The sequence below is a fragment of the Barbus barbus genome (genome assembly GCF_936440315.1).
Source record: "Barbus barbus genome assembly, chromosome: 43".
Taxonomy (NCBI): Eukaryota; Metazoa; Chordata; class Actinopteri; order Cypriniformes; family Cyprinidae; genus Barbus; species Barbus barbus.
This window is the reverse complement of record NC_136721.1, coordinates 8,536,730-8,549,574: the sequence shown is the minus strand read 5'-3', so window position 1 is coordinate 8,549,574 and position 12,845 is coordinate 8,536,730. Positions and strand designations below refer to the sequence as shown.

The window sequence follows — 12,845 nt, the reverse complement described above, 5'->3', positions numbered from 1 at the left end:
CACAGAACTGGTATATTGCATAAAACATTTGCGAATAAGCACGTTTCCATCCAATGAGTCAAAGAGAACAAAATCATCACTTCCTGATAAACTGGCAATATCACTAAGAAAAGTAGGAGAAGCCACTGAATATAATATTTTCATTTATAAAAAATTACTTGCGCCACAGAGTGAGCAGATGAAACGCAATAAATGCGATCATTGCTTTTGGGGGTGGATGCCTGCTGTTTAGAACACAGTCGTGTAAGACAGTTCTGGGAAGCAATTATACTGAAATACTTGGACAGCAGACTTTGCTCGGGCATTTCAAAGTGACCATAAGAACATTTCAGATGCTGTGCAATAGTGTTGGGCTCAATTTTCATATCGTCCTATCGTCAGCCTGTGAGATCACCGATACACAATATTATCATCCTAATTTCTAATTATTTATTTATTTACTTAGTTTCATTGCTGGAAAGTGAACCAACTCCAGCATAAGACTAAAAGCAGCCTAATGTTTTAAATATGACTGAATTTGTATTTAACATAACAAATTAATAGAAACATCATAAGTTACTAATTATAATGCTTACATTTCCTCAGTTATTCAAAAAGCAGCTAACATTACAGAAAATGAGCAAAAAACATTACATTACCAAAGAACATCATCACAAGCTCAGTCTAGCGCGAGTTTATGCACTTTAAAAATCTCTCCCGTTATAATCAGTAAGGCTATCTACACTGTATGATGAATAAATCTCTTATACTTACATTGTACGTACATTTGCATTTTTGTTGTTTATGATGAGAGAATTCACGAGTCAGAATTCATTCAGCGAGTGCGCGTGCTGAACAACGAAACTCTGCTGTTTCAGCGATGACTCATCTGAATGTCTCTGATTGGCCATTGCATTCATAAGCTCAGCATAATTGTGTCTGATTGGTTATAACTAGGGTTGCAAAATTCCGGGAATTTTCAAGACTGGAAACTTTCCATGGGAATTAACGGGAATAAACTGGAAATGTGCAAAATTGTAGGAACTGGGAACTTAAATGTAGTTGAGAACAAAATTTTGCAGCATAATCTCGGTTAAAACAACCAGATTTAATGCCGTTTCAGTTTCATTTCTACCCTACACATTGCTCAATCACATGCACACAGCACACTGCTTACTGCAGGGCTATTGAGGCCACACCCCCTACATGCACTGTGCTTTCAACCATAACATGAACAGATCATTTCTTAAATCCTGCACACAAAATATCAAAATATCCATCTTGGTAAGTATTCATATAAATTACATGAATATTACAAAAAAAAGTTTAAAACTACCTTGTGCTGTGTGCAATATACTGTGCAACTAAATTAGGCTATACCATAGTAAAAACAAATACACTGACTGAACAAACATTTAGGTGAGATAATGTTTGAATGTTTGTTTGAATGACAGCTTGGTAACTCTGTTGGCGATCAAATATTCAAAATCGCTACTCATCATAAGTAACTTACTTTGTACATTATCAGCTCAGCGGGACGACTCTATAATGATTGGTTGATATACCAGAAGGGAGGCTAGCCTCCCTTGCAAGGTTTCTTTTCTCAACACTCCTCAGCGCTGAAAGTGAACACTCGATGCTGATTGGCTAATTTTTTTTTTCCCAACGGAGGCACGAGAGCTCAACGCTCCCCCGGCCTCCCCATCCCCTTCTCTATCACTTAGTGGTTGTAATTACATCAGCAGATTCGGCACATTCGCGTTTCGCGACCGAAAAGCGCCGCTTTCCAACTTCAGTAGCATGTTATGATATTACAGCTGTGAAATTACGAACAAAAAAAAATACACATTTTGAGACATGAACTGAAATGAATTGTGAATTTTATTAACATTAAATCGTCCCCCTCCTCCCATTTTCACCTCAAAAGTTTGACAAGCTCTGACGAGCCGCCACTGGTATTACTAGCCTGATAATAATTAAAAAAATATGAATAATTATAAAAATTATCTTGCTATCGTCAAAGGCATCAGCCACAGGCGATATCTCTGACTATCGTCTATCAGCACAACCCTACTGTACAACAAGATCTGTCCACTGGTTATGCCGACCTATAGTGCAGTCACATGAATTTTTTTTTTATGTGCATGGAGGAATTTATTCGGCAAACATGTTTCCATCATTTGCATGAACTGTTTTTCGAAGTCAAAAACCAACTCAAGCAAGCATATAAACTTGTTTGTGAATTTAAAGGATTTTCTTTCAAAATTGGAAAGAAAATACAACTAGTACTATACTACTACAGTATGTTTTAAATGTTCTAAACCAGTGTGTTTTAAATTGACAATACATTAAAATAATATGAGAAATATTAGTTTGAAATATTAAGTGGCATAACAAGCTGATTTGTATAGCTAAAAACAACTGGATGTGGATGACACTGAAAGCTTCACACATTTAAGTTACAAAGGGATGCTCCTTCTCTTAAAAAAAAAAAAAGGTACCCGAGAACAGTTAGCTCACCAGTGTGCGAATATTTTGGATTCTGTGAACAGATGGGGTGCTAGACACCCTAGACTGCAGAAAGCCAGATATCGTGATAATATTGTTATTGTGTATTAATGTAAAGACCACTATAATATTGTAGTTAAATTATAAATATAGTGACAGCCCTATTACATATGTTGACACATTTATTTGTTCCCTCTCAGGTCTCTATGCGTACACTGCCTCCCTCTGGCAGATGAGTAACCAGCGGGGCCTTACGTGTCGCAGTCGCACGGCCAGATAGTCCCCTGCGAGCACGGCGTGTCCTCCGACTCGCAGCATGCCCTCCACCAGCCGGGCAGGAAGCCTGAAGGACCCTGACATCGCAGAGCTGTTCTTTAAGGAGGACCCTGAGAAGCTCTTCTCAGACCTCCGTGAGATCGGTCATGGCAGCTTCGGCGCAGTGTATTTTGTATGTATCAAATGTTGCAGTGTGTAGAATAAGATTCATTATTTTGATGCATGCTAAAAACATAATGCAAGGTTTGAGAGAATAAATTCTGAAATCTGATGTGAATCTTGTTTAGGCACGGGATGTGCGGACCGCAGAGGTGGTGGCCATCAAGAAGATGTCCTACAGTGGGAAACAGTCTAATGAGGTCAGTTTTCCCACATTCCACAGTCATCACATGCAGTCATGCAACACTTAGGTTGTGGATTCATCTTTTCCTTCTGAGGGTGGGCAGAGTGATTGCATTATATTACTCTTGTCCCATGGAGTTGACTTATTCACATTCACAACTGCCTTGGCTCTTAAATAGTGATTTGGCACAGTAAAATTGAGCAAATTAATGTCAGTTGCTGAAGTCACATTTAAGTCTTGTGTAACACCCCAGATTGAAGTGAAGCACCACGGCCATTCATACTTTAGCTGGTGGCAGCGTTTCCTTTGTAATTTCAGATTAGCAGTAATCGGATTACACGTAATCTCTACAAAGAATCCTTCAGAAGCTTTTAGGACTGACTTTCCTTTTCAGGACCTGTACTAGTAAGTCAGTATGTCCAGTCTCACGTCAGCAGTGGATGCAGTGATCTGGTGGAAAATAGGAAATTCATTGTAGTCTTTTCTAGCTGTTTGATTTAATGCCGTTTTGTCTTTACTTTACTTTAGAAATGGCAGGATATCATTAAGGAAGTCAAGTTCCTCCAGAGAATACAACACCCAAACAGCATAGAGTATAAAGGATGCTACCTGCGGGAACACACGGCATGGGTAAGATCTCTCTCTTTCTTTTCTAAATTCTTCATTCTCACTATCACTCTTTGGCTGCGGCATAACATGATAATGAGTATATAAGCACAATAACTATTTCATCTCTTTGAAAATAAGCTATATAAAACAAATCCTAGTGTAAGAAATATATTTTAACTAATTTTGAATCTAGGTATGACCAAGTTGTTTTTACAAGGTGTCTTTAAGGTCATACAAGATTTGCACATGGATATTTATTAAAAGGTGAAGAATCACCATCATGCCTTGTTTGACAAACTAAAATGATTGTGAAGCATATTTGATTGGATTATACTGTTTTTAATGTAAATAGACAACGGTTTTATTCAGAGGTGTGTTTAACTGATTTATTTAAAAATGTATCACCTGAATGTATTTTTAGAATTTGTGTCTAGTGTACATCTTAAATGTCTTTTTATAACCTTTTGTTAATTGTATGCTTTTGTATAATTTATTCAGAGATCGCCATGAAAATAGCCTTGATGCTGGCATGGCGTTAAAAAGTGAATAAATAATTTAATTTCTGTGATTCAACTTTTTTTCCTCTCTTCAGCTTGTCATGGAGTACTGTTTGGGCTCTGCCTCTGACCTCCTTGAAGGCAAGACACTTAACATTTACTTTCATTTGGAAGCATTATAAATATTTCATCCAAAATATGGGTTTTACTTATTTACTTTCAAACTTTAGTTATGATCAAAGCAAAGCTTTATTATGTAGGTGTATTATTTTTAGATAGTAGAATATGCCACCCAGGTTATGGGTTTGATTCCCAGGGAATGCATGAACTGACAAAATGAGTTTTTTGAATGCAGTGTGCATCACTTTAGATGAACGTGTCTGTCAAATGCATTAATGTAACTAATTGATTATCAGTTTGAAGAATATTCATTCACCTTTATCATTTTTTCTTAGTCCACAAGAAGCCCCTTCAGGAAATTGAGATTGCAGCAATTACCCATGGTGCTTTGCAGGGCCTTGCATACCTTCATTCCCATAACATGATTCACAGGTTTGTGGGTTTTTTGATGATCTTACAAAGTGAGCTCTTGTTTATTAAGTGGTGTTAGGAATCAAGGACCAGTTCCACTGGAACCGAATGATTTTCATGACACTGGTTCTGCTAATTGTTTTTGAACGTTTGCATTCTTGTGACAGAACACATTGCATACTCTGGCAAGGTTTCCTGCACCTTTATTCATTTGCGGCACAGTGTAGTGTCAAAGGAAGTTGTTTTAGCTTTAGTTGTAAGGTTGCATGAATTAAATGCAGGAGACAACAAACAGGTCACTATATTCTAATTCACCAACATACGGCTCTCATGAGCAAATTCCTTTTAATTAATTCAAAAAGATGTATAATTACAAAGTCACACAGATATTTAAAGGGTTACTCCACCCCAAAATGAAAATGTTGTCATTAATCCCTTACCCCCATGTCGTTCCAAACCCGTAAAAGCTTCGTTCCTCTTCGGAACAAAATTTTAAGATATTTTGGATGAAAACCGGGAGGCTTGTGGCTGTCCCAATGACTGCCAAGTAATTAATACTGTCAAGGCCCAAAAAAGTATAGAAGACATCGTAACAATAGTCCATTTGCCATCAGTGGTTCAATCTGAATGTTATGAAGCGACGAGAATACTTTTTGTACACACAGAAAACAAAAATAACATTGTTCAAATCAAAACATATTTTTGTTTTCTTTGCGTACAAAAAGTATTCTTGTCGCTTCATAACATTCAGATTGAACCACTGATGGCAAATGGACTATATTGACAATGTCTTTCATACTTTTCTGGGCCTTGACTGTGTTATTTACTTTGCAGTTAATGGAACAGTCACAAGCCTCCCGGTTTTCATCCAAAATATCTTAAAATTGTGTTCAGAAGAGGAACGAAGCTTTTACGGGTTTGGAACGACATGGGGGTAAGGGATTAATGACAACATTTTCATTTTGGAGTGGAGTATCCCTTTAACAATTCTTCAGACACTGCCTGTGGAATCGAGGAAAACTACCTCTATTTTTGACTCTGTATGTCATTTTCTTCACTCAGGGATATCAAAGCTGGGAACATCCTGCTGACCGAGCCTGGACAAGTCAAACTGGCAGATTTTGGTTCTGCCTCCATCGCCTCTCCAGCCAACTCTTTTGTGGGAACACCATATTGGTGAGCACACTGGTTATCTCCGAGTAATATTAATTCCATTCACACAGCCTGGTTACTAACATGGTCACCTCCTCTCAGGATGGCCCCTGAAGTAATTTTAGCCATGGACGAGGGACAGTATGATGGAAAGGTTGACATCTGGTCTCTTGGGATCACCTGCATAGAACTAGGTGACAGAAGTTATGCTCATTTTAAAATGAATTGTGCATCTTTCACATTGTAAAAGACAGTCTTACTTTTGCTTCTCCCTTTTGCTGTAGCGGAAAGGAAACCTCCTCTGTTTAACATGAATGCGATGAGTGCCTTATATCACATAGCGCAGAATGAGAGCCCTATGCTGCAATCAAGTGAATGGTGAGTCCACTAATATATAAACACATATAGCAGTTTGCATTACGGCTAGGTAGTAAATCAAAAATTGGGGTGATTTTTATTTTTTGTGTGTATTTTCTTTGCCTATTTTTCATGTGAATAGCACGTATACAAGAATTAAGAAAGATGTTTTAATAAAGTTTATGATTCAAAGGCATAGTTTACCCAAAAATGAAAAAAACTGTCATTAAAGGGATAGTTCACCCAAAAATTAAAATTCTATCATTAATTACCCTGTCGTTCCAAACCTGTAAGACCTTCGTTCATCTTCGGAACACAAATTAAGATATTTTTGATTAAATCCGAGAGCTCTCAGACCCAGTAGCTCCATGTGCATGCGTTGTTTACATGAACCGGAAGCCAGCACATGCGATGTGATACTCTCTCCACAATGGCGGCTCGCGCTGCAGACAGCATGAGGAGGAGAAGAATTGTTGAATAAAGTCGTTATTTTTGTTTTCTTTTGTGCACAAAAAGTATTCTTGAAGTTTCGTAAAATTACAGTTGAACTGCTGATGTCACATGGACTATTTTAACGATGTCCTTGCTACGTTTCTGGACCTGGGAACATTGCAGTTGTGTTGCTGTTTATGGAGGGTCTGAAAGCGCTCAGATTTAATCAAAAATATCTTAATTTGTGTTCCGAAGATGAACGAAGGTCTTACAGGTTTGGAATGACATTCACAGAGACCAGTGAAATTTTTTGGTACACCAATGGAGTGTATCAATATCATACACTCCATTCACATTTTTAATGTTACAGGACAAGTGGCATGTGAATGTGAGCAACATTGTAGATTTTATGACCAAAAAACAGATTTTCAGGAAAGAAACCAATATTTTTCAATAAGATTATTTTTTGCCTAGCAATCATTGTGTTGTAGATACAATCTTTTGACTTGCATAACCTGAAGTAGCTGTTTCTCTAGTTTAATTTGATACTTTGCATTCATGCTAACTTAAACCCCACACGCTAAAACAGTTAGCTATGTTATGGCTGCTTGGGGTGGTGATAGTTGTAACAGTTCATTAAAAATGTTACAACCAACTCTTAATGATTACAATGAGTCCAGTTATCCAATCACATCCTCTGAGGCAAAGTCATGTGAGGTTTTTACTGCACACCAAGGGATTTATTTAAAATGTGTTTCCATCATAGTTTATGCGCATAACTTTTTATTGTACAAAAACACTGTCCATCTCAAATGAGCATCTCAAATACGTTTTTTGTGCACATTTTTAGAATTTCTGCGCATCTTGACATTTCCATCCAGCATTCCAACTTCACATAAAAAATAGGTAGATGGCAACACCGTTAGTGACTGAACTCTTATGTGACAGGAACACAGTGCACACACACACACACACACACACACACACACACAGCAATTGTTTTTGTGCTAAATTGAAAAGGAATACAATATAAAGTTTTTATCATTTTAAATGGTTCACTTTATTCAGAACTGATTATTCTTTGTTCTTCAATAAAATTTTTGCATAAATTGGAAATGTGGGTCTTATTTCAGCAAATGACTTCACACTGTTACATCTATCCCCAGCCTGTTACAACTCACCCCAGTAGTGGGGTAGGTTGTAACAACGGAACTCTTTGTATTTAACATTAACTCACACAATCTGTGATTATGCAGTACACGTCTAAGTGAGTTTTATTTGTAGAAGACAAATGTGACTACGGTATATCAAAGTTTGAGAGATCTAGCACAAACAACCACTGAGTTACTGATGCTCAAACAAAAAGTGTTACTTTCATCCCCATTCTCCCCTATTTGTAGAATAGTTAGCAGAAAATAAATATATTTCAAATACATTTTAGTATGCAGGGCTTGACGCTTACCTTTTCCCCAAGGAGCACATGTGCTCCTAAGTCAAAAAATTTAGGAGCGCATTAAAAACATTTAGGGGCGCAATGCAAATTTTTCAAATTAGGTGTTTTAGCTTAATAAGGGGATACAAAGAGACATTTACAAGCACAATTATTTAATTTATCAGAATACAGAAAGTACACAAGGTTTTTAAATAATTTTACTTCAGACACTATTTAATAGGCTAATTATGTAATTAGTTATAATCCTATTAAACTGTGTCGGTATAAAATTTTCACAATAATCATTGAAGCTTTTGTCACGGTATATGTTTTTGTTCTTAAATCACAATATATAATTTCTAAGTGAAAAAAAGTGTTGTCCTCCTAACAGGTTAAATAACTTTATTAAAGATAATTTACTAAAAGACTTTTATAAAAAATATAAAGTAAACGGGTGTTTCAAGATTAGAGTGCAAAAGATTGTTCAAATGAACGAAAGAACAATAGGTAAGTAAGGTCCCATTTGTTAACATTAGTTAAAGCAGGTTAACATTAACTAAAAATGTGCAATAGCTAATTGTTGCAGTAGTTAATATTCTTTGTTAATGTTGATTTAATAAAAAATACAACTATGTTAGTTAATGTTAGCTCCATTGAATTATATTAAGACAACTTTTGATTTTATAATGTATTATTAAAAGTTGAAATTAAGATAGCATTATTAATAAATGCAGTCATTGTTTTTTTCATGTTAACTAATGGAACTTGTGTTACTGAACAATAATAACGAATCAGTCGTTGATATATAGATAGGCCCACTGTTCTCTATATAGATCAGTGGATGGGCCATGTTTAGCTTAGAAAACATGTTTGAAAATAAATAGCTCATTAAGTAAGAATTATTTGATGCTATTGTGAAGACTAAAGCGAATATAAATATATAAATGACTGAGTGTGAAACATTATTTACACAGTTTTAGGAAAGTAGTGCAGCTGATTTGTTTACTGGGTTACCGGGGTAACGGCAGCGGCAGCGCCCTCTAGTGGCGAATGTGCGTCATTCAGCGCGTCTTCACTTTAACTTGCTCCGCTTTTCTTCTCATCTGTGCTCATTTAAATTAAACCGTTGCCTTTTTAAAGTACTAAAGTAATCATATGAGGCTGCATCGCAATTTTTCCATAAATAAACAGAATAAATTAATACGTTTGTTATAGGCTACTGTATAAGTTAGGCTGTTTTGTATTTTGTTTTGTATTCGCACTTGTGCTCCTAAATAGATTTTCCAGTTCGCACACATCTATTTTTAGTCGCAAATGCGAGTGAAATGCTCGCACTGTCGAGCCCTGGTATGGTTTTTTCCACTAGGGTCGTCCCCATACGTTGGATACTGAGCCTCACTAACCACATCTTTGATGCTTTATCTGACATTAAATTAATTTATTTGTTTACATTATGTGTGGATAAATTACCAACTATAGATGCACGATTCTGGATAAATGGAAAATCTATTTTTTTTTTTTCATAGATCACGATTCTCCCACCATGATTCTGGAAAAAATAGACAACTAAACAAAATAGCATTATAGAGGTTCTGCCAACATGCCAATTGCTACAATCGGTTTATAAAATGTATTCTATATTCAACGTATTGTCAAAAAAAAAAAAAAAAAATCAAGTTGAACGAATGATTCAGTGACTCGATCATAAAGACTTAATTTGTTTCATTCCTGAATGAATCAACGTTTTTTGAACGAATCTCTTTTTTGTCACTTGTCGCCACCTGCAGGTGTTACAATGTAATTAATACAATCTTTATTTGAAGCGTGAAGTCGCTTTCAAAAAGGTTTTCTCTATTTTGATCTCGCTACTGTAGACGATGTTTATGTCCGAACTATAAACTTTTATTCCAGTACTTTTGTGATTATTTGAATGTTTGTAATGCACAAATAAAGATACAAAAGACTTGTAAAGATGTTTCATAACTGCCCTCTCTGGGTCAGCAGCAGCGCGAACGCAGATTTTAAAATGTAAATGTTGCATGATTTAAGGATTTAATAAACATAGCTCAATCGTTGTCATTTAGGAACAAGACTGCGTTGATTGAATCTGTTTGCGATCTGGCTATTTAAATATCCAAAACATAAACCGAGGGCTTTAAAGCTGTCTTTAGTGAAATGAACAGCTAAGGAAAGCAGTAATCTAGCAGCGCAGGATGCTTTTCATCACGGACAGATGGATTTCTAGTACTTGGAGAACAAATTAAAATTAATAAAATATTTTATTTGTGAAGTGAATGGTCTATCTTCAAAAAGACCAGGGGCTTTTGGCAAAACATCAGGGGCTCAAACGAACGAATAATCGAATATTCTGGTCCAGCCCTAGAATCTTGATGAAACGCGAGAGCTTTCTGACCCTGCATTGACCGCAATGGAACTACCACGTTTAAGGCTCAGAAAGGTAGTAAGGACATCGTTAAAATGGTCCATGTGACAACAGTGGTTCAACCTTAATTTTATGAAGCTACAAGAATACATTTTGTGTGCAAAAATAACCAAAAGAATGACTATATTCAGTGTCTTTTCTTCAATGACGTTTACAACAGTACCATGACATGGAATTTATTCATTTATTTATTTTGCAAAATGAATTAGAAATTAATGGAGATTGGTAGGAAGCTATATTTTCTTCAAACTTTGAAGTGTTGCTAATACAACATATTGTGTGCTTCCTAGACATTTTAATTTAGAGAACATATTTACGTATTATGTTCCTTTAATTTATTGCTTACAATTTCTTTACTTGATCTTAAAAAAAATTCTTATTTTTAAGACAATTATTTTAGAACAAATGCATGAAGATGTATATTAATTCTGAAAAATATTGAGGGGTATCTGCATTAATGAGCAGTCATTAGTTGATTTACATGCTGTGTCATTTTCTTTCCTCAGGACGGATTATTTTAGAAATTTTGTTGACTCTTGCCTTCAGAAAATCCCCCAAGACAGACCACACTCTGAGGATCTGTTGCAGGTGTTTATTTTGTACTGAATTATCAACACATTTAAATAACCTTTTTGTTTGTTAGTCATCATAATAATCCACCTGAATATTTACAACCACCTTATATTCTGCACTCTTTACTTAAACCATAGCATGCCTTCGTCCTGCGAGAGAGGCCAGAATCTGTTCTGATGGACTTAATTTTGCGGACAAAAGATGCGGTCCGAGAGCTGGACAACCTGCAGTACCGCAAGATGAAGAAGATTCTCTTTCAGGAGGCGCACAATGGGCCGACCACTGAGACCCAGGAGGGAGATGAGGTCAGATCTCGAGTCTTATGATTGGATAATATATAAAGTGGGGTCCAAAATCAGAGTGTTCAAAATGACAGATTTAAAATTGGACGTTTTTGGAAAAATGTTTATTCACAAAATACTTTGTTCGTAAGATACCCTTTGGGTCATTCGCAAATCTTGGTGGATAACATGAACATCAGTCAGGTTTTACACAAACCTCTGAAGTTTATGCAGCTTGAGTGCTGCTGTCAAACAAAAAACAAGTACTGTGGAAATTTATGTACATATTTCCATACACTTATGCTGATTATATAATTTGTAATATAAAACTCTGTATTTTGGAGCCCACTCTGGTTTTTGTTTTTATTTAGTTTTTTCAAAATAGAAAAGTTTTTCACTATATTATCATTGGTCTCTGAACTGCTGGGTTTTTTTTTTTTTTTTTTTGTACGTGTGTTTAGGAGTCAGAGCATGGTCCCGGTCGCACGGGCACAGTGAGCAGTGTGGGCAGTAATCAGTCCATTCCCAGCATGTCGATCAGCGCAAGCTCTCAGAGCAGCTCCGTGAACAGCATTCCCGACGCAGCTGATGACAAGAGTGACCTTGACCTGGAGAAAGACCATACTGTTATGTCTAATAGTTCGGTCATACACGTGAAGCCTGTACGTTCACACACCTCTTGAAAAAACATCTCAATCTTCATGCCTTCCTGCATAACCCAAATCAGAGATTCTTCTGTATACTAAGTAACTGTGAACATTGAACTTCATGATACATAATATATGCTTCCTGCTTTTGTGTCCATCAGGAAGAAGAGAAGGTTTACCCTGAGGATCCTGAAACGCGTCCTCATCCCTCAGAAGCCCAGGCAGCACCCGCACAGCCCCCGCAACGCAAACACCATCGCAACCGTGAGCACTTTGCCACCATCCGCACAGCCTCTCTGGTGAGCCTGTAATGAAATGCTTCACAACCCTATAGATGTGTCAAAACTACATTACTCATTTATAATCGATAAACCATGGCATTGGTTGCTTTCAGTGTAAACTGAATGGCATCACAATAATTTTTTGTTCATTCTCAGTAATGTTCAAAATTCACAAGATGTCTCTTGATTATTTTTATTTCCTCTTCTTCACTTTCCTTCCATTTCCTTGTGTTCCTCCTCTTCCTTCTTGCAGGTGACACGCCAGATGCAGGAACACGAGCAGGACTCTGAGCTGAGGGAGCAGATGTCCGGTTACAAGCGCATGAGACGGCAGCACCAGAAGCACCTTATGGCCCTGGAGAACAAACTGAAAGCGGAGATGGATGAACACAGGCTGAGACTGGACAAAGAACTGGAGGCCCAGAGGAACAGCTTTGCTGCTGAGATGGAGAAACTTGTGAAGAAAAACCAAGCATCCATAGAAAAAGATGTAAGTGTGCGCAA

The 12,845-nt window shown here is 36.8% G+C and overlaps 2 protein-coding genes across 4 annotated transcripts in view; one reads left to right on the top strand and one right to left on the bottom strand.

Annotated features, from left to right (window-relative positions):
- Window positions 1-12,845, top strand: part of LOC306861942 (serine/threonine-protein kinase TAO1-B-like) — a 35,333-nt gene that overhangs the window by 10,379 nt on the left and 12,109 nt on the right. For all 3 annotated transcript variants that reach the window (XM_079404449.1, XM_079404447.1, XM_079404448.1), the window contains 13 exons: window positions 2,688-2,935; window positions 3,051-3,122; window positions 3,635-3,736; window positions 4,308-4,353; window positions 4,668-4,764; window positions 5,806-5,919; window positions 5,998-6,089; window positions 6,180-6,273; window positions 11,066-11,147; window positions 11,270-11,437; window positions 11,875-12,075; window positions 12,222-12,359; window positions 12,595-12,831. In XM_079404449.1, the coding sequence (XP_079260575.1) occupies window positions 2,804-2,935; window positions 3,051-3,122; window positions 3,635-3,736; window positions 4,308-4,353; window positions 4,668-4,764; window positions 5,806-5,919; window positions 5,998-6,089; window positions 6,180-6,273; window positions 11,066-11,147; window positions 11,270-11,437; window positions 11,875-12,075; window positions 12,222-12,359; window positions 12,595-12,831 (1,575 nt within the window). In that variant the 5' untranslated portion in view covers window positions 2,688-2,803. The remainder of the gene's footprint in view (window positions 1-2,687; window positions 2,936-3,050; window positions 3,123-3,634; window positions 3,737-4,307; window positions 4,354-4,667; window positions 4,765-5,805; window positions 5,920-5,997; window positions 6,090-6,179; window positions 6,274-11,065; window positions 11,148-11,269; window positions 11,438-11,874; window positions 12,076-12,221; window positions 12,360-12,594; window positions 12,832-12,845) is intronic.
- Window positions 11,138-12,845, bottom strand: part of LOC306861946 (coronin-6-like) — a 37,144-nt gene continuing 35,436 nt past the window's right edge. Inside the window, exons 11-12 of the transcript XR_013783512.1 lie at window positions 12,240-12,633; window positions 11,138-12,021 (exon numbers count right to left, since the gene is read on the bottom strand). The gene's annotated coding sequence lies outside the window, so the exon portion shown is untranslated. The remainder of the gene's footprint in view (window positions 12,022-12,239; window positions 12,634-12,845) is intronic.